General features: G+C 38.4%; 1 protein-coding gene across 6 annotated transcripts in view; it reads right to left on the bottom strand.

Annotated features, from left to right (window-relative positions):
- Positions 1 to 4,221: 4,221 nt before the first annotated feature.
- The window catches only part of Srrm1 (serine and arginine repetitive matrix 1), a 29,933-nt gene continuing 6,681 nt past the window's right edge, over positions 4,222 to 27,473 (bottom strand). For 2 of the 6 annotated variants that reach the window (XM_077791222.1, XM_077791227.1), the window contains 13 exons: positions 26,146 to 26,349; positions 24,729 to 24,923; positions 24,205 to 24,324; positions 22,058 to 22,332; positions 16,863 to 16,943; positions 16,066 to 16,152; positions 13,362 to 13,506; positions 12,943 to 12,984; positions 10,313 to 10,426; positions 8,257 to 8,721; positions 7,513 to 7,708; positions 5,974 to 6,183; positions 4,222 to 5,294 (listed from right to left, as the gene is read on the bottom strand). In XM_077791222.1, coding sequence (XP_077647348.1) covers positions 5,190 to 5,294; positions 5,974 to 6,183; positions 7,513 to 7,708; positions 8,257 to 8,721; positions 10,313 to 10,426; positions 12,943 to 12,984; positions 13,362 to 13,506; positions 16,066 to 16,152; positions 16,863 to 16,943; positions 22,058 to 22,332; positions 24,205 to 24,324; positions 24,729 to 24,923; positions 26,146 to 26,349 — 2,239 coding nt within the window. In that variant the 3' untranslated portion in view covers positions 4,222 to 5,189. The remainder of the gene's footprint in view (positions 5,295 to 5,973; positions 6,184 to 7,512; positions 7,709 to 8,256; positions 8,722 to 10,312; positions 10,427 to 12,942; positions 12,985 to 13,361; positions 13,507 to 16,065; positions 16,153 to 16,862; positions 16,944 to 22,057; positions 22,333 to 24,204; positions 24,325 to 24,728; positions 24,924 to 26,145; positions 26,350 to 27,473) is intronic. The other 4 variants (XM_077791223.1, XM_077791224.1, XM_077791226.1 and 1 more) reach the window with 4 other exon arrangements.

Below are 27,473 nucleotides of genomic sequence, written 5' to 3'. Positions count from 1 at the left end.
GTAAAGGGTTTGCATGCCTCTATCCTCAGAAGGTGACTGTTCCTTGAGGGAAGCAATTATTTTGCCCTTTCATGTGCTTTATCTCAAACCCTAGTGGTGTCTGGCAAGTCCAGAGGCAATGACAATCAATTAAATTCCTTGACTCATCTGTTCACAAATATTTGTGCCTTATCTATGAACAATACTGAGTTTCTGGGGACCAAAACTGTATCATTTTGTGTGTGTGTGTGTGTGTGTGTGTGTGTGTGGTGCTGGGGATTGAACCCAGGGCCTTGTGAATGCAAGGCAAGCACTCTATCAACTGAGCTATATCCCCAGCCCCAAAACTGTATCATTGTATGTAGTAATAATATAAATGAAGGACAGGGAATTAGAGAAGTGTCTGAAAAAAACCAAATAAGGAAACACGCCATAAGACAATGGAGCACCTTCCAGGATGAAGGAACAGTGGGCACAGCTTGAAGGCCCTGAAGGAGAAATTAGTTTTGTTGGGATTAAAGGAACAGCAAGGCAGCTAGTGTGGCTTGAGCAGATTAAGTGGCAATGAAATTCCAAAGCAGATTCAGCCCAATCCTATTAGATGTTTTGTTGTTGTTGTTCAGTTTTGTTTTTGAGATGGAGTCTGTGTTGTCCAAGCTTGTCTTGAACTTCTGGATTCAAGCGATCCTCCCTCCTCCAACTTCTGAGTACCTGGGACAACAAGCACACCACCGTGCTTAGCTTTTTTTTAATATTTACTTTTTAGTTGTAGTTGGACACAGTACCTTTTTTTTTTTTTTTTTAAATTGATTCATATGTGGTGCTGAAGATGGAACCCAGGGCCCTGCATGTGCTAGGCAAGCGCTCTACCGCTGAGCCACAACCCCAGCCCCTATTTGAGGGTTTTGAATGGATATGTGATCTGCCATGGGCTGTAGGGAATTGAACACATGTGCATGATGGGTATTGGGCAGTGGTCAGTATCACCAACCTGACAATACTAATTACTCAATTTTGAATAAATGATGGTGATGGGTATGAAATGGGAGATGAGATTAGGAGATGGAGGATGGTCTAAATAAACTCTGCTTTGGACATGTTAATTTTGGTATGCCTTTTAGATATCAGATAGCATTATGGAGTTGGTAGCTGGATAGGAGTTTGTTTGGGAGATTTAATGCATTAGTATAAAGATAACAAGGAGCTGTAGGACTGCAAAGGCCCATTGTCCACTTGGCCACCATTGTGACCACTGATGTTAAGAAGCTCCAGGCTGTGGGTAGGGCTAGTATAGGCATGGATAATACAGATCTTGAAGCTACAACAAGGAAGGTCATCCTGGTCACAAACACCACCAATGGGAACATCCTCAGGGCTGCGGAGCTCACCTGTGGGATGACCATGTGTCTGGCTAGACAGGATCTCCAGGAGAGAGCTACATGAAAGATGGCGAGTGGAAGTGCAAGTTCATGGGAAGATCCTGGGAATTCTTGGCCTCGCTAGGATTGGGAAAGAGGTTACCTGGATGCAGTCCTTCGAGATTATAGGTTCCAACTCTTTGTTTTTGCATAGGTCGGCTCAGCTGCCTCTGGGGACAGGCTTGCTGAACAGCACCTCTGCCCAGCACAAGGGTGTGGTGAGCTGTGCCCATGCTCACAAAGGGATGGTGGACACAGACACCCTTCTCTGGGCCCGCAGAGTCTAGCTGGAACTTTGCTACATGTGTTCATGAGGAGCTGCTGTAGGACTGAGCCCTGGTGGATCATCTGTTGCCCTCACCTGGCACCAGCACCAAAGTGGCCCAGAGCCAGGCAGCTCTGCCAGTGGACAGTGAAGGGAACTCTCTAGCAGGGATAGTAAATGCCCAGGCTCTTATAAAACTCTTTCAGCACCTTCTCTCCACTCTCAAAGTCTTGGATTAGTCTGACAGAAGCTCTGCGGACACTGATGTGAGCCTGGCCTGGTTGCTGTAGACTAGCTGGGTGACACAAGAAATCTGGGACTTAAAAACCCAGTCATGGTTGGCCTTCTAAAGAAGCTTCCAAGTAGACAAATGTGAACTTGGTGAATACCAATGAACTTTTTAGGAGGCTGGCTTCAATGCCATCTCCTCCCATAACCTTGCCATACCAGGAGGCCAGCCTATGCGGAGTGTCTCCTATCATGCTGTGGGCTATCGCCGGTAGCCAGAGCACCCTGCTTGTGCTGCAGGTGTTCAGCAGACCAGTGTTCAGGCCCAAAGTGCCTCACGGCTGGGGCTGAGGGTGTCCCTGCTCCTGTTCCTGGCTTAGCCTCCCATCCTGCCATGCTGTGTAACACCACTGGCTTCCTGGCAGAGGCCGGTTTGAGTTTACTGCCCCACCAGACCTCCCTGGAGTCAGATGGAGATGTCATAGCCACTTCCACCCTGCAGCCCAGCCTGCAAGAATGGAGCAACTGTGACCAGGCCTTCCCAGTCCACTTCACCTTGGGGCTCACTGCTTCTGGGGGTTTTCTGAAGAAACTTGCCCATTGGGATCAAAAGGGAGAGGAGATTTACCTTCTTGGGCCGAAAGCATGCCTAACCCTTCTATGCCACCTTCTCCTGGCCCGGTGGTATAGCAATAACCAACCAATAGTCTCCCCACACTCCTAAAAATCAAGAACTAGAGATGAAATTAAGAAAGGCCACCAAGGACAAACAGTAAATTATTTGAAAGGATCCAGTAGAGCTAGGCATGGTGGCACACACCTACAATCACAGCTACTTGGGAGGTTGAGGCAGAAGGATTAAGTTTGCAAGATCAGCCTGGGGAACTGAGTGAGACCCTGTCTCAAAGAAAAAAAAAAACCAAAGGGTTGGGTGGGGCTGAGGATGTAGCTCAGTGGTAGAGCCCTTGCCCAGCCATGTGTGAAGCCCTGGCTTCATCCCAAGTACCGCCCCTCTCAGAAGAATCCATTAGAGACAAAATAGCAGCTAGTGAGACAGGACAACTAGTTCATCAAAAAAGGTGAACCTGTAAGCCAGAGATGCCTCTCAGAACCCAACAGAGATTTAATATATCACTGAACCAAGAGGCTGGGGGCTAATACAACAACTGAGACTGCTCAATTTGGCAAAATGGAAGTTGCTCGAGCTGTCAAGGGGAAGGTGGTAAGCCTAGGGCATAATCAGAACAAGTGGATAAGTGAAGGAAAGACTGAAGAAGATGCAAACACTCCAGTGTTAACTGGTTTGTTCATAGTGGAAAGGGCAAATCAGCAACCACCATTTTAGAAGCTGGCATTTTATGTCTTCTCTCAGTCAGAAAATTACACAATCAAGAGGAAGCCCTGTCCAACAGCCTCAAAAAAGCTCAAACTACTATACATATAAAATTCTATCTTCCACCATGAAGTTGCTGTACTACTTTACCCCATAGGACTTTCATCAAGCAAATCATTTAAACAACCAGCGTAGAAATCTCTCCTCAGTCAGTGGTGAAGGTACATTTACGATCCATGTATTTTAGGTAAAAAAACCACGAAGTTTTCCTGAAACTAAAAATTGTTGGCATTTTCTTCCAATTTTTGCTTCAATTGTCAGAAATTATGATAAAATTAACTACCCAAATGTCAACAGGTTTGGCTTAGGTTCCTGGTGTCAATATTTCCCTACTTCTTTCAATATGCATGTTGCTCTTTTACCTTATGCTATTACCAATTCCAAATTTTTCTCAAAATTATTTTGCTCTGTTAAATATTTTTTTTGGGGAGTGGGTTACTTAGGGCCTCACTAAGTTGCTGAGGCTGGCTGTGAATTTGAGACCCTCCTGCCTCAGCCTCCCAAGTCACTGGGATTACACAAGTATACTACTGTGCCCAGCTTCTCGGCTAAATCTTAAATGCAAAAATGTCTTGTCTGTGGATGGCCAGAGTATGCTCCAGTCATTCCTACACCTCATTCACTCAGGGAACAAGCCAGGATGTCTCAGGGGGTACACCCATGTGTCTGCCTGAAATTCTTCTCTTTGCCTGGTGAACTTGTCTCACCAGCATTTTATGTTCCAACCACACCCTGTATTTTATAGTCTTTATAGTAATCATTAAAATAAAGATGATAAAACCTTTGTTTCATTGCCATTATTTTTCCTGCCCAACTGCTTCCTCGTTAAAAGGGTAAGGAGATTTCTAAGAAAGATTTCTAAGAAAGATAATTTTCTTGCAGTACTGAGACAAGAAAGAGGAAGCGGCAAACATTTTTAAATTTAGAAATTTATTCTGTTTAATCCACGAGCTTTATATAGCTTTAGTTAAAAAAAAAAAAAAAAAGAGAGATAGAGAGAGAAACAAAAACAGTGAAACCAAGACACTATTTTCAAAGTCTGGGCCCTTCCAGCCTTCCAAATACAAGAGCTCTGAAAGTTGTATATACCAATTGGAAGAACAAGACAAAAATATGAATGGAGCTGTGACATTTTATAAAACAAAATTTTAGGTTAACTGAAGGATCCTTCCTGGGACTATTTAACTGCCTTTACAAAAGGGGCAGGGGAGGTGAAAAGAGAAAAATCAAAAAGAACAGAGTAGGATGAAATTCCAGTGTTCCCAATCAACTTGTAACATTACTATAAACCCAGTGTCCTGGCGAACAGCATGCGTTCATTTTTCTGCCTCATTCTAGAGCTCGAATCCTGATTCATTTCAGCAAAAGCTCCACAGGCAACAGGAAAGATTGTGGCATTAAAATGTTCACTTATACTTTTGTGGTAGTTCAGCAGTGGTCTTATTTCTGGGAAAGCTTACAAACCATACAAGGTTGGCAGCATAACTTAAATGATGGTAATAGTCAAATGAGAAAAAGTAAAGAAAAAAGAGAGGGGAAAAAAAAAAAAGAAAAACAAAAACAAAACAAAAAACAAACCTGTGGGAACAGCCAGGAGAGTGTAGAGGAACCATGAGAATGCCAACAATACTTAAACCCCCTTTTTTAAAAAAGGGATTTTTTTTTTGGCTTAAAATATTTCACTCTAAATGAATTTATGTCAGCTGTCAATGGAAGAATGTCACTAATACACTGTGGACACCTTTTGCAATGTAAATCCATGCCCTTTTTTTTAAAACATGGTGAACTTCAACCTAGCAATTATTACAACAAATGTTATAGTCTAAAGCTCAAACACATTTTAGCAATTTTGAAATTGAATTGAGTACAAACCAAATAAAATTTACATCGTAACAAACATTTCCACCTAAGACTGAGGGGACACTTGAGCCTTCCGCATGGACCTCAGGGCTTTTTCTCGCAGGTGCTTTTCTAAGTCATCGAGGTTATCTTCAGCTTCACTTTCAGTCTCCTGAAAATCCAGAAAGTCATACTATTAAGTATTGAAACAGGAGGGAGAAACGCTGAGTAAAGAATTACATTGTTATGATGGCTGCACAACTCTGGATATGCTAAACACCATGAGCTATGAACTTTAATTAATGGGCCAGCTGTATGATATATAAATTTTGTTTCAAGTTATTCAGAAAAAAAAACTGCAGTGTGTGTGGCTCAGTGGTAAACTACATGCAGGCCCCAGGTTCAATCCCCAGTATAAAAAGAAAGTTTTTTTTTTTTTTTAAAGAGAGAGAGAGAGAGAGAGAGAGAGAGAGAGAGAGAGAGGGGGAGGGAGGGAGGGAGGAGAGAGAGAATTTTAATATTTATTTTTCAGTTTTCAGCGGACACAATATCTTTGTTTGTATGTGGTGCTGATGATTGAACCTGTGCCGCACGCATGCCAGGCGAGCGCGCTACTGCTTGAGCCACATCCCCAGCCCCCAAAAAGAAAGTATTTTAAAAAATAATAAGTTTTTTTGGTAGCCATTTATGTTCATATTCTTGGCAGGTCACCAAAAATATGAATAACAGCTAGGGAGCCAATTATTAGGGGAAAAAATAAGTTAACTACTTATTTAAAAAAAAATAATAATAATTAAAAAATTGAATGATTTCTTCTCATCTGTCCACAAGGCGGAAGAGTCAGTAGATACCTTCTTGGGCTCCGGTGCTGCCTCGGGTTCCTCCTGTGCTGACGTGGTTGTGGCGGCGGCAATGGCTGCAGGGGTCACAGGCGCAGCAGCAGCTGCGGCCATTGCCTTTTCCTTCTTGTGTTTTTTGTGCTTCTTGTGTTTCTTATCCTTTTTGTGTTTCTTGTCCTTCTTTTTCTTCTTTTTCTTTCCACCTCCTTCTTGATCTGAATTCTAGAAATCCAGAAAAATGACAGCAAGATAATCAATCTAATTAAAAATTGTGTCCACTGAACATTTTATTTCCTCAAGGGAACACCTAAATGGACAATCTCTAAGACTTCAGGGGCCTCACTGTTACAGCAAAGGTGAACTTCACAAATTCTAACAGCAAATGTCCTTGAAGGTAACAGATTCTTACAAATTTTCCCTAACTTTAATTCCAAACTTTAGAATTTAAGGTCTCCAAGACTAGAACGAGTCAGGGGCTAACTACAGTTGAGTTCATTTCCAGCTCCTGAACTTGAAGATTAAATAGGAATGTCAGGGGACTAGAAATGTGGCTCAGTGGTAGAGCAATTGCCTAGCATCCACGAGGCTGTGGGTTTGATCCATACGACTACAGAAAGAAGACAGAAATAAGAAATATCTGTAAATTAACCACAACCCTTGCCTAAGATGTAGCAGGTTTTTAATAAATGGACAGCTATAGACTATTAACACATCCGTATGAAATGTCATTATCTCTAGTCACTATTTGACCTTGCCTATCATTAGAATTTAAGAATGATTTGTTCCTCTTAACTTCAGATACTTCTCAATTTATGATGGGTTTATGTCCTAATAAACTTTGTGATCCCATTGTAAGTTGAAAGCATTGAAGTTGAAAAGGCACTTAATACACTTAACCCACTGAACATTGTGGCTTAAGCTTAGCCTATACTTTGAGTAAACTCAGAACACTTACAATGGCCTATAGCTCGGCAAAATCATCCAAATACAAAGTCTATTTTATAATCAACTGTTTAGTATCTCATGTAACTTACTGAATAATATGAAAGTGAAAAGTAGAATGACTGTTCTGATCACTAACCTAGGAAAAGATCAACATTCAAAATTCAAAGTACGGTCTCTATTGAATGCAATTTCACACCATTGTGAACTCAAAATCAGAGGCTGACTCATCAAAAGTCACTTACTATTTGTGTATCAAATTAATTTATGAAGGAAAAAAAAAAAGCTCCTGCTATAATTGAATCTATTTTTTTTTTCCTTTGGTGCTGGGATTGATTCCAGGGCATTAAGCTACAGTTCCTCCTCTATAAATTGTAATTTCATGTTTTTAAGCAATTACATAAAATACTTCACAATCCAATTGGCTTATACAATTCAAAAAATTCTAACCACTGACTTTATTTAATATAGAAACCTGTCCAAGATTAGATTTGATTCACAAAGGTGAAAGAGTTCGAACTCCAATATTTTAATACTGATATTTTCTCTACTTCACAGTGACCAGACCTAAAATTTGCAAAAGATGTTCAAAACAAGGCAGACACAAACCCTGGCTGGCGATGGGCTCGGTGTTGGGCTTTTAGCCTTTTTGACCGGTACCGCTGGTGACCAGTTTGTTGAGGGTGACTGAGACTGGACAGGGGATGGAGGTGCTGGGGGCTTTTTAGCTGCTGGTTCAGGAGATCCAGAGACAGATCGGGAGGATGAGACCCTTCTTACGGACTGTGGGCTTGGTGAGGCGGCCCTACATGAGGAAGACAAAACAAAGGGCTTAGCACTGACAACAAACATCTATTCCTAAGAGAAAATAATCAACTACAACATATAATCAGGTTAGATTACAAACATTTCGCAGCACTAGTTGTCTACTAGCACATCAAATTTACATAATCTAGGTCTCAAGCCCCACAATCCTCCCTCATTAACGATCCTTCCTATAGGAAATGAGCAATGCACATTCCTTAGAGTTAAGACTACCTTCACCCATATTATATGCACACAGAAGAAATGTTCTATGTATCTGAGCTTGCTTTTGGAAGCACACTGCTCAAACCCCCAATATATTAAGAACCAAACAAAATCCTATGGCATTTAATTTATACTGTAAGAAACTATCCTGAAATTAAAAAGGATTTGTGAATAGCACCAGTACCCAAAATATGCCTTAATAGTTTATATTCACAGCTTATTCCTTTCTATAACTTCTCGATTTGGGGGCTAGGGGGAGAATTTCCATATATACACAGCTATGCGACTAATTATTCCTAACCAAAAAGCACAGAATATTTTTACTTTTTTGTCTTTTTAGGTTCTGGAGTCCTGGAGACTCTCCTAATGGGCCTAGTACTTGGAGATGGGGACTGCCTTCTTTGGGGTGATGCTGATGCTCCTCGTCGAACAGGTGGAGGACTTGAGGATGTCTGAGGAGCTCGAGGCCGTGGCGAGGGAGAATGCCGTTTGTTTGGTTGTGGCGACCGAGCCTCCCGGGTAGAGCGGCTTGGGGAAGACCCTTTCCTATGCTTTGATGATAAAGAAGGCGAACGTCTCTTGGCGACTGGAGAGCTCCTCTGTTTGGGAGGAGGAGAATGGGAGACCCGGCGCTTTGGTGGTGGAGATGGAGATGCCCTTCGTTTAGGAGGAGGTGGAGGAGAGGCTGTTCTTCTCTTTGGGGGTGGAGAAGGAGAGTACCTCCTCTGTATTGGAGGAGAGTATCTTCTTGGGGAAGGTGAGCGCCGACGAGGGGGAGGAGAAGGAGTCCTAGGAGAAACATACATCATCAGTATAAGCTAAAACGTCCAACAGATCAGGAAATCAAATGCATGGGGCCAGAGTAACCAGAAGTTACTAGCACCCTATAGTTAGCAGTGGGCAGAAGTAGACATGCATGTCTGTAAACAAACACCCATCCTGGCCTTCCTCTGGATGCTTCACTACCATACAATCCTTATGTGCTTCTTAGGAATTACACTTGTAAGACTGAACACTGGGGAATTCTCATCCAAAATCAGATTTACAATTAGCCAGTTTGGGAGCAATGTGACAGAGCAGCACTTGGTATAGTAATTCTGACCTATTCCATTTTCTCACCTAAAAAAGAATACCACTTACCAAGCAAGATTACCTTGAGGACTACAGGTAAGCTACATAAAGCATCTAACACTTTAACTGGAGCACATAACAGGTACTAAAGAGTGGTAGCCAGCCATTATACTGCCTGTTAGTGCTTGATATCAATAAACCATGTTTTCCCCCTCTAATTTTTATTTTAAGTGATTTTAAAGAGTCACAAAACAAGTGAAAACCTGCTACTATGTTAACAACTTATGGAACTATAAAAATTACCCAAACCATAGTACTACATCAACATTAACTTTATAGTAACTTAAGTATCAATATTCTCCGTGTTTACTACTAATACACATCCTTTTTCTGTTCCACGATCCTAGATCTCTTTAGTTGCAACCAGTCTACAATGGTTCCTCAGTAATTCATGACTGACATAACTCTGGGGTGTGTTTGTGTGTTACAAGAAAGTGAACCCAGGGGCACTCTACCACTGAGCTACATCCTCAGCCTTTTTTTTTTTTTAATGTTTATTTTTCAGTTTTAGGTGGACACAATACCTTTATTTTTTTTTATTTTGTATGTGGTGCCGAGAATCGAACCCAGTGCCTCACACATGCTAGGCAAGCGTGCTACCACTTGAGCCACATCCCAATCCCAGCCTTTTTTATTTGTAAGTTGCTAAGGCTGCCCTTGAATTTGTAATCCTCCTGCCTTAGCCTTCCAACTTGCTGGGATCACAGGTGTGTGATACCACCCATGGCTGGTTACTTACTTTGTAGAATTGACCTTCAATTTGGGTTTGTATCACATTTCCTAATAAATTAGACTATGGTCTGGCATAACTGGTAAATAATATTACAGGTATATTTGGAAAGCACTTACTGCCAATATGTATTAGTGAGGATGCTTTGATTAAAGAGGCATCTGCTCAGATTCTATATTCTAAAGTTAGTATTGGTTTCAGTTTATTCATAAAGTTGTACCCTACCCCTTACACCCTGTTTTATTTATATATTTATTTTTTTAAGAGAGAGAGTGAGCGAGGAGAGAGAGAGAGAGAGAGAGAGAGAGAGAGAGAGAGAGAGAGAGAATTTTTTTTAATATTTATTTTTTAGTTCTCGGCGGACACAACATCTTTGTTGGTATGTGGTGCTGAGGATCGAACCCGGGCCGCACGCATGCCAGGCGAACGCGCTACCGCTTGAGCCACATCCCCAGCCCCCTGTTTTATTTTCTGTGATTGAGAGTTCTGGGCTTTTCATACAAATATCTGACAAAGTACCTTCGCCGCGGTGGTGGTGTGGGAGATCTGCGCCGCCGAGGAGGAGGAGGAGCAGGAGAAGGAGAGCGTCGCCTTCGGGCAGGTGGTGGGGAGGGACTTCTTCTCCGTCTACCACTAAAGCAAAGAAGAATTTAAGTTGTTTGGAGTCAGTGGCATTTATAATGAAATGCCCAGAAGACCTAACTTTCAGTTTTCATTAGCCCAAGGGATAACACTGGTTATACATGTTCTGGAGCAGTGTTCTTCAAAAACCAATGTTTCATTTGTGGTAAGGATAAATATTGTTTGGTGAAATATGCTGCAGGCATAAAAGAGGTGCTCTAGGTTACAACAGAACATTCTTAACATGACACAGATTATTGAAATAAAGTTTGCAAAAGATTGTTTCAGAGTGCTCCTTTATAATTGGAATGCAAAAAATAATCATTTGGATAAATACAACTGTGAGATTTACGCTCACCGGGTATGGGCTAAATATAGTCAGGTGTTTGCTGAAAAAAATCTTCAGGTGATTTTGGTTCCTTGTTAGGAACTACTGCTTTACAACTCTCCAATACAGACTTGGCTTAAGACCCAGATTCGGGGATCACTGCTCCTAGTTCTTAATTTGTAAGAAAACATATCCACTCGTACACTGTTATCTAACAACACTGTCCCAAAGACCAAAACTGTCCAACTACTAAAGCTATACTGGTTTAAGATCCAAAATTTTAGATTTATGTGGTTAAAATGCAGTTGAGGATGACATAAACCTTAATTTTGAGCTCTGTTGCACACTTAACCAACACATATGAAAAATTAGAATAAAGCAAGTAACAGTGCCTTACAATATATTCCAAGCCAATTTGTCTTCTTTTGGTTAGTTCACATACACAAAATAGTTCAAATAATTAGTTCTTAATTTATCTGTTTAGGATAGGATTGAGGTTTCCTGTAAATCTGTAATTAGAATCTAAAGTTTACTAGGTCTTGGTTCTCCTTGGATAGGAAAAAATCCTTGAATTCATTATTAAATTTAGTTTCCCATTTAAAATTTGCTTATGGTTTGTGGGGACTAACTTCATTTTTAACACTTTACACATGAAATATTCAAAACCACGCTATATCTCCTCTCCTAAAATATGATACTGAAGGACAATTCCAAATAATTATTCTCTCATCTTTAAATCCTAGACATCTGATGGTAGATGGACTAACTGCAGCACTGGGAACTGAATATGGGGTGCTCTACCACTGAATTTTTATCTCTAGCCCTTTATTTTATTATGAGAGTCTTTTAAGTTTAAGTGAGAGTCTTTTAAGCTGGCTTCAATGTTCTCTGGTAAGTAATATTACTAGCCAGGGGTGGTGTCACATACTTGTAATCCCAGAAACATGGGAGGCTGAGGCAGGAGGACTCCAAGTTCAAGGCCAGCCTTGGCAACTAAAAACCCTGCCTAGAAATAAAAAATGCAAATGCCTCCAACCTCCCGTGTAGCTGGGATTCCAGGTGTGTGCAGCCATGTCCAGCTAAAATACCTTTTTCCCCCATCCAGAACAAAATAAGAATATACTGGAGGGGGCTGGGGCTGTAGCTCAGTGGCAGAGTGCCTGCCTAGCATGTGTGGGGCACTGGGTTCGATCCTCAGCAGCACCACATAAAAATAAATAAAAGTATTTTCTACCTACTACTACCAAAAAAAAAAAAAAAAAAAAAAAAAACCAAAAAAAAAAAAAAAAAAACCAACAAAAAAAAAAAACCAACAACAACTAGAACAAGGCAATATAACATTAGTTTTGAATTTCCTGTTATGAGGCATGTCTTTCCAGAACAGAAAGTAGTTCCAAAATAGGGCAATCCTATTACTAACCTAACTCTGTAATACACTTTATTGAGCTAGCAATTTCACAGAATCCACAGATCACTGTAGATGGGAAAATACTGTAATATCTAATGATCTTTTTTGGCTTTTATATCAATAAATGGTTTCCTCTACAATGTAAATAACCCTGCTTTGTCCCATATAATACAACACTCCTTATTAATGAGATTACCTAAAATAACCCATCTTCAAAGTCTGAGATATAAAGAGCACAAGAATAAACATAGGATGAGCATCCATTATCTGAAAATCCAAATAACTTCAAAATCTGAAACTTTTTGAGTTGCTTGGTACTCAAAAAGTCTTGGATTTCACACTTTTGGATTAGAAATGCTCAACTTGCAAGTCCACACAAATACTGCAAAATCAGAAACGCCTCTGGTCCCAAGCATTTTGCACAAGGATACCCAAATCTGTACTTATGGAAAGAATGAATAGGGCCAAAGCCTTATGTTAACTTTTAACTTCTAAGTTTTTCTTGCTTTAAGTCACCACAAAGTCCCTTGCACTACTAAATCTAGGGAGGTATTATCCAATTATTAGAAAATACCTATATGTTGCTCAAACTGTGCGTGCCTTGATGTAAGTTGATCCAAATGGTAACAAGATATTCAAAATTGAAGTTCAAACGAAGCTCTAAAATGAACACTTCGGGTACAATTCTACAGTCCACTACATATCTAAGAACAGGATATGGTCCTAAATAGGAATTTAAGGCACTAAACTTTTGGTAGGTGCCCTTAATTTACAAAGCAGTTTCTAACCAACCTTTTAGTCACTGGCGATTGCCATCGCTTTCCCATCTGCATCCTGAGAGCAGTGGAGAAAAAAAAAATGTCAAGAATTCCATTCACTAAATTATTTACTTTGATGGAGTTAACCCCTACTGAAGGAGATATTTTTTAAAATATTCAGGAATTAATGCTATGATTTAACTGGCTTATTCATCTAGTCATGCATATATATGATACACTGACTCAAAACTTACCTAGTTCTTATTAAATATTAGTAATTACTAATGAAGATGCGGGGACCCAAAAACCTAAAACCCAAACAAAATCCAACCACCTCCTCAAAGTTCTTGAAATGAAGGAATGAACCAAATTCTAAGATAATCCTATAGCCCATTCTTTAAATTATGAACTTTCACCACAGCTACGGGAAGACCATTAAAGAAAAGTTGTTACCGAGGAGAGGTCTCTTTTTGGCGCTTCCGTGGTGAAGGAGAGGCACTGCGAGAAGGGGAATGTCTCCGCCGCCTGCCTACCTCGCCATTCTTCACATGTGATCTCTTGGGTTGCTCATCTTCTGAAGAGGAGGAGGAGCCAGAGTCTACAATTACACAGTACAAAATAAAACAAAAAATTATACTAGGTCTGTGCTTAAACGAGCTTGTCTAGGTTTTTTGAATATAGGGTAAGCAAGCATAGATACATTCTGTGTTAGATAACATATACTTCAAAGTCAAGCCCAATGAAGTATTATATAAATCAGAAAGTCATTTTCATAATGCAATCCAATCAAAACAATACAAATATGTCTTTTAAGAAATCATGATTTGGGCTGGGCCTGTGGCTTAGTGGCAGAGCACTTGCCTTGCATGAGTAAGGCCCTGGGTTCGATCCTCAGCACCAAATAAAATAGAGATAACTAAAGATATTGTGTCCATCTACAACTTAAAAAAAAAAAAAAAAAAAGAAATCATAACTTGTCTAGGCATGGTGACGCACGCCTATAATCCCAGTGGCTTGAGAGGATGAAGTGTTAAAAAACTCAGAGACCCTGACATTGAATAAAATACAAAACAGGGCTGGGGATGTAGCTCAGTAGTAGAGTGCTTGCCTAGCATATGTGAGGCACTGGGCTGTGTCCTCAGCACCACATATAAATAAATAAATAAAATATTTTAAAAAGTTGTGATTTCCCAGACAATAAATTGGTTCTTTTACTTGAAGCACTTAATGTCAACTGTGGGATGGTGTGGTTTCTGTTCTATGAACTCTGCAAAGATAGTACATAGACTCAGTCATAAACACTAAATAAGCTAATAATAATAAAGCATCTGGGATTAAAAAAAAACCTTTTCCCATATATTTTTTTTTAATATCAGAGATTTAACTCAGGGGCACTCAACCACTGAGCCACATGTCCAGCCTCTTTTTTGGTATTTTATTTAGAGACAGGGTCTCATTGAGTTGCTTAGTGCCTCACAGTTGCTGAATGTAGTTTTGAACTCTTAATCTTCCTGCCTCAGCCTCCTGAACCACTAGGATTACAGGTGTGTGCTACCATGCCCAGTTCCATATATATATATATATATATAATTAATATATACATATATTTTAGTTGTTAATAGCCCTTTTTAAAAATTTATTTACATGTGGCGCGAAGAATCAAACCCAGTGCCTCACACATGCCAGGCAAGTGTGCTATTGCTGAACCCCAGCCCCAGCCCATCCATACATATTTTTTAATCCAGCAATTCTAATTATAGATATATCTACTTAAGTACAACACAGACACAAAAGAAAACTATGAAAAAAAAAAACTCTTAACGTTCAATAAATAAGCAGACTGCTCAATAGCTTATGGTACATACTTATATTATAAAAAACACTGAAGCTCACTGGGTATGGTGATATATGTCTGTAATCCCAACTTCTCAGGAGGCCAAGACAGGAGGATTGTAACTAGAGGTGTTGTCTTGGCAATTTCGGGAGACCCTTGTCTTAAAAGGACTGGAGATGTGGCTCAGTAGTAGAGTGTTTTCTCAACAATTATAACACCCTGAGCTTAATTGTCAGTATCACATACACACACAAACAAAAAACAAAAACAAAGAAAATACTACAGCTAGCAAAAGAATGAAGCTGACTTATAAAGACTAGCATGGAAAAATGACTTACATATACACCAGGCCACCTTTTGAGCCAAAGATGCCTACACATGCATAAAAACATTCTGAATACAAGTTTTGGTGTGAAGATTTAGGAAATCAGGAAAAAAACTATACTACTTCAGTTTTATACCTGTTTTCTATCTTATTATTTTTTACGTTTTCAGAGAAGGTTCTGCTATGTTGTCCAAGCTAGGCTTAAACTCTCAATCTTTCAGCCTCAGCCTCCTGAGTAGCTGGGATTACAGATATACACTGTAGTGCCTGGTATCTAATATGCTACTGTACTCTAAAAAGGATCTATTGCTTTTAACTTTTTGATTTAGTGCTAGAGATTGAACCTCGGCCCTTGCACACAGAAATCATGTGCTCTACTTAGCTATACTCTTAGCCAGATCTATTACTTTTTTTGTTTTGGTACTGGAAATGGAACCCAGAGGAACTTTACCATTGAGCTACATCCCCAGCCCTTATTATTTTGAGACAGGTTCTTCATAAATTGCTGAGGATGGCTTTGAACTTGTGATCATCATGCCTCAGCCTCCTAAGTTACTGGGAGTTACTTAAATTAAGTTACTTACATAACAACTTAAAAAGAATGTACACCTGAGGGAGAACGAGACAGACAACCCTGCTCCCAAATATTTCGATGTGGTTCAAATTCTTGTGTATAATCAGTACACACTAATGATTATTTCTTTTTTTGGGGGGTGGGGGGTGTTAAGAGGGGGGATGATCAGGGATTGAACTCAGGCACTTGACCACTGAGCCACATCCCCAGCCCTATTTTGTATTTTATTTAGACACTGAGTTGCTTAGCACCTTGCTTTTGCTGAAGCTGGCTTTTGAACTTGAGATCCTCCTGCTTCAGCCTCCTGAGATACTGGGATTATAGGTGTGTGCCACCACACCCAGCCATGATTGTTTATAGTCTTTTTTTACTTAAAAGTGGGGAGGGGCGCAGATAAAAAAAAAATTTAAGTCAATGGCCATACCAGAAGAAGACTGCTGGTTCTGTCGTCTGTATTGGCGTCTCTGCTGCACAGAATCTGCTGCAGCCATTTTGCCACCTTTATCTTCTTCTGAAAGATGGATGCATTTAGAAAGTGCTTCTTTAGTTATGCATACAAATAGTCTGACATATCTGAATAGGAAAATAGATTCTCCAACTTTTAACTGACTAGGTGTCAAGCAATGTAAGTACCATATGAAATAAAGATAAATTTAGTTAAGCATTTATTACAGGTCAGGCTGGGTGCTAACCATTTTATAAATGCTATTTTGGTTAACTGTTAGCCATACGCTATATCATTAATCATTCCCTTCAACCAGAGGGAAGAACCAAATTTGAAAAAAAGGGGGCAAATTATCTTTTAAAAAACCACTAACAAAAAAATGTGGCATATATACACAGTGGAATACTACTTAGCAATAAAAGAGAATAAACTCATGGCATTTGCAGGTAAATGGATGGATTTAGAGAAGATAATGCTAAGTGAAGTTAGCCAGAGAAGATAATGCTAAATGAAGTTAGCCAATCCCAAAAAACCAAATGCCGAATATTTTCTCTGATATAAGGAGGCTCATTCATAGTGAGGTAGGGAGGGGGAGCATGGGAGGAATAGAGGAAACTCTAGATAGGGCAGAGGGGTGGGAGGAGGCATGGGGTTAGAAATGATAGTGGAATGTGATGGACATTATTATCCAAGGTACACGTATGAAGACATGAATTGGTGTGAATGTACTTTGTATACAACCAGAGGGGGGGAAAAAAACCACCAACAAAACTTACCTGATTCAGATAACTCTACTTTTCTAGGCTTTGGTGCTGGTGAAGGTGACTCTCTCTTCTCAGTACCTTTATGTTTTGTCACTATAAAAAATAAGTGGGGGAAAAAAGCTTTCAAAAGATGACATAAGATATATAGGTATGAATTTAAAAAAAAAAAGAATTTACTAAGAACTTAAAAAATTTCTGTAAGACCTTGTAGTCATTATCTGAGGTAGTAGTAGGAATTTTTAAATGTTTAATGAAAAGCCTCAAATTCGGGCTGGGGATGTGGCTCAAGCAGTAGCGCGCTCGCCTTGCATGCGTGCGGCCCAGGTTCGATCCTCAGCACCACATACCAACAAAGATGTGTCCGCCGAGAACTAGAAAATAAATATTAAAAATTCTCTCTCTCTCTCTCTCTCTCTCCTCTCTCACTCTCTCTTTAAAAAAATAAAATAAAATAAAATCTAAAAAAAAAAAAAAAAAAAAAGCCTCAAATTCCTACAATAATTTCTTCCAAACTGTGAGATTCTCAAGAGAAACCCATAACAAAAATAAAACAAACAAACAAAACCCCCATACAACTGGGAGCTGTTATAAGTAGAACTAGCTTTATTTTTTTTTTATAATTTTTTTTTTTGAGAGAGAATTTTTAATATTTATTTTTCAGTTCTCGGCAGACACAACATCTTTGTTGGTATGTGGTGCTGAGGATCGAACCCGGGTCGCATGCATACCAGGCGAGCGCGCTACCGCTTGAGCCACATCCCCAGCCCCTAGAACTAGCTTTATGCTATGTATAATTTTCAACTCAGGAAAGTAAACTTCTATGTGTTACTTGAGCCTCACAACTAACACTCACATTCAACTTTGGAGACTTCATTAATATAAGTTTTTAAAAAACTAGTATAGTTGGATTAAAAAAAAAGCAATAAAGATGATAAATGATTAAGAAATGAGACTGGTTAAATTTCTTCTGGAAGGCACTTGGATCTAGAAATGAGAAATAAACGGCCACACCCAAGAGGCTGAAGGCTTTTTATGTAGCATGAAATCTTCACAATAACAAAAATTACCAAACACCAAGACTGAAAGATTCTTCCCAAAGAATTAAGAAATAAAAGGAGAAAACACAAAACCAGTTCTATATCTGAAACAGTAGGAGATCCATTAATTAGCCATTATTATGAACATTGTGGAAAATTATGACAACCACCTTTTCTAAACTTGCTGCATTATACGTACTGTTAAGCACTGTTGCTAGGATCATATCCTCTCTATTCCTCTCTGCTCCATTTTATAAGGGAAACCTGAGGCTCAAGGAAACTTCACCAGTGACAGAGACAATGTACTCGAGCTAGAATATGAACCCAAGATTCTCTTTTCAGGACATCAGTTTTGATTCCCAACTCGTATCTCTGCTTAAAAATATCCATCCATGCTACAACCAGAATCAGTAGTATATATAGACATAATCATTAAATTACCACAGATTAACTTGACTTGATAAAACCCCTCTCAAGAAATAAACCTATAGACAACATGATCCCCTCAGGATTCTTAACCTGTTTTGCATGATGAATGCAATCACCATGGGATGTTTGACCCAGAATGCAGTGACGTCTCAGACACATATTCAGAATTCTGTAATGGCTTACTCCAAAGGGCAGTACTTAGAGAACTAGTGATCTAACAGTAATCTGATCTTTTTAAAGTAGTTAAACAAGAAATTACCTCTCTCAATGACCAGAGTTTTATTAATGATTATACAAGGCATATGGACTGACTACAGAACTGGGAAAAGAATGATTAGCTTCTAATTTTAGTCATCATATATTAAGGGAAGAAATAAGGATGGAAAAAGTATATCAAAACTTGTACTTTAACAAATTCAAGGAAATATTTTAACTATTTTGAGGCTGTGTTCCAGTCCACAGACTCTACTTTTAAATATCAGTTAATCCTCAATTCCTGAACCAATTATGAAAGGAATCTAGTTATCCATAAAGCCACATGCCCAAGTAACCACCCTGGAAAACTTGGTTTCAAAACTTATTTTTGAAACTGGTTGGTTGGATGGAAGAATGTATTTTCCTTCAAGAAACATTAAAAATGTGGTTATGTTTGCAAGATAGTTGGGAAATGCCTGCTTACTAAATAATAAAACTAAACATTCCCCCCACCCCCACAATGGAAATAACACATTTGGAATCCAATTCATCCTCTCATTAATGACCTGGCTAACTAAAACCATCTTAAATTATTAATATTTATACCACCAGACAAGAATCCATTATGTACACCTACTTTGGTAGGACTGAGCCACACATCATTAATATTATAAATGATAACATTCCAGGTTTACTTTTCTAGATTTTTATACCACCCACTTGGCTATCTTACTGATGTTTCACCGTAAGTATCCAAGGGGCAAAATCATTCTATCATGAACATAGAAATCTAAGAGGCAACTCTAAAACCAGAATTTTAAATTTACTTTACCAGTTCTATTAATTGTTAATCTCTTAGAATTACCCAAAAGATCACTTGTAAAGTCACTCTGTAGCCAGAAATAGTAAAATAACCATTAAGTGTACATTGAGCATAACTTATATGGCTAAGGTGATTTAAATAAACTCAAATTACCATCTCCACAGCTATATACAGTCCCTGTTCAAGATTACCTCATTGAATAAAGCATTATTTTATGTGTTAAGACAATGCCAATTTACCTGTGACATGCCACTGATTATAAAATGTTTCTCTATGACCCCTTTCAGATGAGACTGTATATTTTACTCCAAATAATTTACCCCCAATTTTCTCAAAAAAAATTTTCCTCCCTCCCTCCTACTTCACAGGCCCCCACTATCAACAGCAGAGACCCAGGGCCCTGATTAATGGCTGCTGCATGAAATACAACCGTGAACTTCATTATATTTCAACGTGTACCTGCTCTAATTATCCACACAGAGACTGAAATGAAGGAATGATACAGAAACTGAATAAATTCATCTTGCCCTCCATCTCCCTCCTTCAGTAATCAAAGCAGCATTTGGGTGTAGGAAAGCTGGGCAAAGTATTTATTAAATCTATTCCTGGTTGGTTGACCTTGACCATGTTACTTAACGTGAGAGTGAGAACCTGTTTAGATGACCACTGCTAAGGTCTTTTCTAACTCTCAAATTTCATCAGAGGATGGAAACCATGTTAATTCAAAATAAAAGGTTATTTCCAAGCAGCTCAACACAATACTCATCTTCAGTAGACATAATAAGGAAACCTCTGACAACACTGTCCACAGTGTCTGGTTTGCCTGCATTCTATTTGGACTGGGAAGCACTATTCCAGAACCTAAAGTAATACAACCAGTTCCTTGTCCTCCACTAAGACTTCTCTCTCAGGCATGTATTCATGTGTCTTGTTTGCAAAAAGCATATGCCAAAACACAGGAGGACAGCACCTGTGCACTCCTTTAAAAAGGTAACTGATAATTCTTAGTCATTCTATTTTAACCAGGATTTAGTCCTTCTGTTTAGTCCTTTCAGTAACTCTTTGGCTATATGAATGTAAATGGAAAAACTGTTAACTTGTTGTGCTTTTGCAAAGCAACAGTGGGGACCATTTATATTCTTTCCCTAGAGAGCATTCTGGCTCCAGACAAAGGAAAGAAAACTTCACAGGAAAAGACAAATAGACCAGGGCAATAGCATCAGATTTGGACATGATAATCAGAGTTTACGAACGAACCGACATTTTCCCAATTTTGAACAAAAAGTAATAGGGTGTATATTTATGCCCCCTCCCATACTTAACAACTGTATCATATTTAATGATGTGTAACCAAAGTAATTTGATTTACAATTTGAAAATAATCTACACATTACTTTTTGTGGGTTGCCATTATTTGCTGGTGTTCCTTCCATGGATAGCTAAGTCTATGCCCGTGTTGTCACAGAAGTCAAGAAAAAGCAAAGCAAAATTGGCCTCTCTAGATATCACCATACTACACAGTGTAGGGAGGTGATGTGATGTCAAGATATGCCAGCATAGTAGCCTCCTAGAAACCCTGTACTCACGAAGTTCACTAACATATACTGAAGATTTTCAGAGTGATCAGAATCTTAGTATATGGTAACCTAGAAAATTATTCCTTAATATCTCATTGATGTTTAATTCACAACAGCTAAGCTATGGAACCAAACTATGTGCCCTTCAATACCTGAAAATGTGGTATATACACGATGGAATATTACTCAGCTGTAAAGAAGAATAAAATTATGGCATTTGTCAGTAAATGGATGGAACTGGAGGCTATCACACTGAATGAAATAAGCCAATCCCCAAAACCCAAAAGCTGAATATTCTCTGATATGTGGGATGAAACAGATATTCTATGTTCATATGTAAACATACAACTCCACATCATGTTCAACAAGAATGGGAGGTTATATTCCATGTATGTGTAACATGTCAAAATACATTCTACTCTCATGTATAACTAAAAAGAATAAAAAGAAAAAATATCTAATCACTATAGTAGTTTTTACAATATTCCCCTCTCCCCTACTACTCACCTTTCAAGCTGACTGTATCATTCTAGCCCTAAGCACAATTCAGATGGATCTTATATTTTTGTATTTAGTGCAAAAAAAAAAAAAAACAAAAAACAAACTAACTAACTAAACAGACTAACACAGCATTCTACTTGCCTGGCACGATCACAGATCATAAATTCCTCATAGAAATCAATCTGCAGAACAAAGCAAGGACAATACTCAGAAGAACCCTGCCTCAAACCTAAATTTAAAAAAACAAGTCAGGTTTTAACAGGACACCATGTCCTTCCTTTGAGAGCACAATGTGGCCAATAAAGAATTAAGGAAGAATACAAAGTCCTCAAATAAGATATCAAATGAACAATCTCTAGGGAAAAATGTAACTAGTCTCATCGAGTAATAAAATGAACCCTGATCAGTGACAATACTTCAATTAGCTGTCCCATTTCCAACAGTCCACAGCTAGTGATGTATTTCTCAAAACTGTTCAATGCCAGAGGGCATTCTAGAAAACAAACCACTTTTACATGAAGTCTCTATTTCAACCCAAGAACTTAAAGCATGAAAAGGTAAGAACAAAAACAGGGGACAACCACAGATAGTATGCTCTGAGTAGCCAAAGAGAGAACATGATGTTTTTGTGTGTTTGATTTTTACCTTTACCTGAAGTTCTCCCTGGAGACACAGAAACACGACTTTTTCTTGTACGATTTGACTGCTGGGGTGTTGGGGAATGACGAGTTTTTGGTGGAGGAGTTGCTGGAGGTGATGGCCTGTGTCTTCTCCGAGGAGGACTTGCTGAAGGAGATAACCTACGAGTTTTTCGAGGGGGGCTAGATGTCCTCTTGGGAGGCTTCTTTGGCGGTGACCGGGAACGAGATGAAGAGGATGATGAGCTACTCCCAGACAAGGATGCTGATGAACGCCTTCTTCTGTGGAATAAAGTATTTATATTCAGAAACTACACATTTATAAAAAATGACCTTTATAGGCATGTATGGTTTACATAAAAATACAGCTACTTTTATCCAACTTTTGAGTTTATGTAGCTAAGTACATAAATCAGTCAAAAATAACGAGAAACAAAATCATAACCTACAACAGGAAACAGCTAGTTCTGAGATTAAACAGAAATAACATAATGATAAATGCTTCTGATGAAGTTGTCCCTCCAATTATAAAACTTGTCAAGTTCAATGCTATCACACAATAACAAACCAGCCTCTTTCTTCCTTTGGAAAGATACTGGTGTTTTGGAGTTTGCATACAAAATTGGATGACAAAGTGTTTTTCATTTAATAATACAAAGTCAGGCAACCTTTAAGTTGCATTAAAAAAAAAAAGGTGCAAGATTAGGAATTCATTTAGCTACATAAACTTAGAAGCAGGGCCTCTCGAATTCTGCGGCAAAATCTGTGGTAAGTTCTGTGCAATTATGTGTACCTGCAGAATTCACCTTTGGCAGAAGAATTCCTGAGAACCTGAAAAAAAGAAACCCTACCTTAAGTGTAAGATAAAAACTGGCTGAAAGGGAATTTTACACAATCTGCAAAATATTGACTGTAAATGGCTTAGTAAGCACAATCAAAACATGCTATTTGCAAAACTCCAATTATAAGAAATAGCTGTTTCCACTACTGTTCTACTAGAAAGCACCAGCATTCCTTATTTGCTAAAGAGAAATGATCAATTTTAGAAAAGTGCAATGCCTGAAATGGCTGACCATTTATTTACACCACTGGTCTCACCTTTAAGTAGTAACATCAATTCTGTTATTTTTAATAGAATAATTGTTCAATACACCTCAAGAACTTATCATATATATGTTTCTGTGTGTATCTACAAAAAACCTGAATGAAGAAATAAACTTCATGGAGTTTTATTTGATGTTATTCTTTATTTACAAGTTGATTTGGTTCCCTGAAAGAAACCTTACTCAGATATGCAAGGTTGACTGTAAATGGCTTAGTAAGCACAATCAGTAATAGAGCATGTACTTAGCACGCTCAAGGCAGTGGTTTCAATCCCTAGCACCAACCAAACAAAAACAAAATACCCTAACCTGTCCAATGTACAACCTGAAGTTTGGTCATCATCATGGTTCCTTTCAAAAACAGGCAAGATGTTTTATTAAGGCAGCAAAACTCTGCTAAAAGTGTTCTAGGCCTGTACTTTGGACATATCTACTCACAATCTCATTTTAGTAATACATTTTAAATCTAAAATTTTACCTTATGCTTATTTCAGAATTATTCAGGGCAAAGAAACTGGTATTGGCAGGGTTAGATTTTATGACTAGCCAAATAGCAAATCCCCAATATCAATGAAATAGGATTATGGGAACAGTCAATTTTTGTTTGAACTGTATACAATTTATCCCATCATCTGTATGAGAAATAAAATCACTTTAAAAAATTAAAGCATAATAGTGAATGGATTATTTTTAAACTGGTAAAAGGTAGCTTAGTGGCCCTGTACTCAACTACTTTTCATAAGTTAAGTCAAATGGAAGGTGACTAATTCTCTTTCTTGGATAGAATTTCTTAGTAAAATCCTAAAGGGTAAACATTTAAGTATCTGCAAGAGGGTAGATTTCTTGTTTTTTTTTTTTTTCAATACTGAAATAGACATTTTTCACAACTCAAACAGCTTTACACTTCAAATGCACTACTGCTTTTTACAACACATCTATAATATCATTTATGAGATCTTTCTTTCACTAATGAAGATTATCCTGAAATTATTCTTAAAAATTATACTAAGTGTCAAAACGTTTCACACTTTCAAATTAAAACACCACTGACCGTCTAACAGGAGATCTACTCCTTCGATGCCTTGGTGGAGGAGGCATTCGTCTCGGTGGAGTTCTTCTTCGAGGAGATGGCCGCCTTCTTGGGCTTGGCCGCCTTCTAGGCGAATATGATCTGTCGAAACAGACAGAATTAGACTGAATAAATCTAGAGCAAAGAATTCCATGACTGTTTTTTCCAAAAGCCAGATTTAAAATATGAATTTCAAGTGCTACAATCTTTTATTCATAGATTTTTATGGTATACAGAAAATTGTTCATGTGTAAATCCAAATAACAACATCTGTACAAATATTTTCTACAACTTTAATATTACTTACATGATTCTTTAGGAAAATAGCATATACAACTTAATAATCTATCCTGAGGACTGAGGTTGTAGTTCAGTGGTAAACCGCTTGCCTAGCATGTGTAAAGCACTGGGTTTGACTTTTCAGCACCATATAAAAATAAAATAAAGGTATTGAGTCCATCAATAATTTTTAAAAAATTTGTCCTGATCTTAAGACCTCAACTCACCTTGATCGGGATCTATGGCGCCGTCTTGGGCGAGTATGAGAAGGAGACCGAGAACGCGTCCGTGATCTTGATTTGGAACGTGACCGAGATCTTGGGCGAGTCTTTTCCTTTTCCTTTTCTTTTTTGGAATTTTTTTCAGGAGAAGGTTCTTTAGGCTCTGGTATAGGTTCAGGCTTGGGAACTTTCAAGATGTCACTGTGGAAATAAAAGCTTATTTTTTTTTCCTCTTCTACTACAAGCTGTTAAGTCAGTATGACATAATAATATATATATTTTTAACAAGGTTTTTAAAATTAACAAAGACTTCTCTCTGGCTCCAAAAAGGTATGTACTTATCAGTAGAACTCACTAAGTGACAATTTCTTCTTCTTTTTTTGGTACTGGGGACTGAACCCAGGGTTGTTCTACCACTGAGCTCCACCCCCAGCTATTTTCATTTATTCTGAGACAGGATCTTGCCAAAATTATTGAGGATGGACTTGTGATCCTGATACTTCTGCCTCAACCTCCCAAGTTGCTGGGATCATAGGCAATGACTAACAATTCTATCCACAATTAAAAACCAAAACAACAACAGCAACAACAAAAATAAACCAAAAACCCTAACAAGTATTCACAATATATTAAGAAGTCAAGGGATAGGTTTATAGCTCAGTGGTAGAGTGCTTGCCTTGAATGTGGAAGGCACTGGGTTCGATCATTAGCACCACATAAAAATAAAATAAAGGTATTGTGTTCAGCTACAACTTAAAAAAAAAAAACTTTAAAAAAGGTCAATTAGGGGCTGGGGATGTGGCTCAAGCAGTAGCGCGCTCGCCTGGCATACGTGCGGCCCGGGTTCGATCCTCAGAACCACATACAAAGATGTTGTGTCCGCCGAAAACTAAAAAATAAATATTAAAATTCTCTCTCTTGCTCTCTCCCTCCTCTCTCTCTCTCTCAAAAAAAAAAATTACAGTATATAAAACAGTATATAACAGTATATAAAACAGTATATAAAACATTGTAAAACAATGTACAATGAAACAATACAACCAACACACAGTATTCACCTCTGCGTGTTTTCCTTATAATGTATGCAGTTTTGTCTGAACAAGTCAATTTTATCATTTTCAACATCTAAAAGGCAAACATTTCTTCAGTACTGGGGATTGAACCTACACTTAAGCACACCAGGAAAATGCTCTACTACTGCACTACATCCTCAGCCTTTGTTTTTATTTTGAGCATGGTCTCACTAGCTGAATTGTCCAGGCTGGCCTCAAATTTGTGATCTTCCTGTGTTTGCCTCCTGTGTAGCTGAGATTACAAGCATGTGCCACCACACTGATCTAGTAATTTGTTTTAAACTCAGAGATATCATATCGGCAGACACTATCAACCGTCTAAAATTGTGTTTATAAATAAATGAACTTGCCTTGTAGATGTGGCCTCTTGTACTGAAGGTTCTTTTACTTTCACTGAAGGTTCTGGGAGCTCTGGAGTTTTTTCCTTCTTTTCTGGAGCAGGGGAAGGACTCCGGCTCTTGGTTCTGTGACGGGGAGATCGAGAATGACTGCGCTTTCTCTCTCTCCTGACAGGGGAAGACCGTCTTCTAGGGGAAGGAGATCTGGATTTGCGTCTAGGATAAAAGCAATTTTTTCAGGATTTTGAATAACACAGATTGGTAGAGGGTCAAAAGGAGAAGAGAAGTTTAATCTTTTAAGTTATATCCCTGTTGTTTGTCTCTGAGAAGTTCCACGAGAAATAAGGTATTCTATCTGATCTACTTGGACAGGGAGAGGGCCAAGATCAAAACAAAAAGGCAAGCATATGAAGCGCACCAACATTCTAACATGTACCAGCTACAAGGGAACAAAGATCTGACTTGGGACTCTATGCTTTGGTTCTTAGTCAATCCCAGAGAGCATTCAAAAATCAACTTTTCAGAGGAAAAGAAGATGCTTTAACGTAAATAGTGATATTCCCTAACAAATAATATACCAATCTTAACAAAATATGGCATTTAGATAAAGACAGGTCACACAAGCAGAGTCCAAAAACATTACTAGTGAGATTAATGCATTGTGTTTGTCAGAAGAGAAAAATCAAACTTGAATAAGATAGCTTTTGGGGAAGAGGGAAAAGGCCCTCTTCCTTTTAAATAATAATTTGCCTAACTTGAAGGTGTTTTCTTCTTATTCAGAGAGACTTAGTTCAATAGTCAAGTCTTAACACTATGATGATTTGTGCTCAACACCAGATACTGTTTCCATAAGCAGTTTTAGTATTGAACATAAATGAAGGGGACAAAGAAATTGCCACCTCCCTTTACTAATTCCAGCAGAGACTTATAAAAAGTAAGGAAAAAACCCTACAAATGAAAAGCCTAATGGAGTTCTCACCTTTTACCACAAACATAGTAGAAGCTGAGTCGTGGATTTAAAAATGTGAACCTAACAATAGTCTCATTGGAAGGAAGAAGAAAACAAATAAATGATCTGAAGTTTGGGTTCATTACAACCATCTAAGAAAAGCAGAACAAGGAATTAGGTAAGTACTATATGAATAGCTAATGAGTACAGAGTTCTAATGAAAAAGAATTAAAAAGAAAAAAAAGAATGAGTCAGAATACAATTAAAAAACAAACTAATTAAATGCTATACATAAACTAAAACAATATGGAGGAAACTCCATATTGACTTTTATTCAGGAATTAAGAACACGATAACTTATCAAGATTTGAGATGATCATTTTAGTCAAAT

Source organism: Urocitellus parryii, chromosome 11, assembly GCF_045843805.1.
Source record: "Urocitellus parryii isolate mUroPar1 chromosome 11, mUroPar1.hap1, whole genome shotgun sequence".
NCBI classification, from domain to species: Eukaryota; Metazoa; Chordata; class Mammalia; order Rodentia; family Sciuridae; genus Urocitellus; species Urocitellus parryii.
The sequence above is the reverse complement of the archived record's forward strand: the minus strand, read 5'-3'. Positions and strand labels throughout refer to the sequence as shown.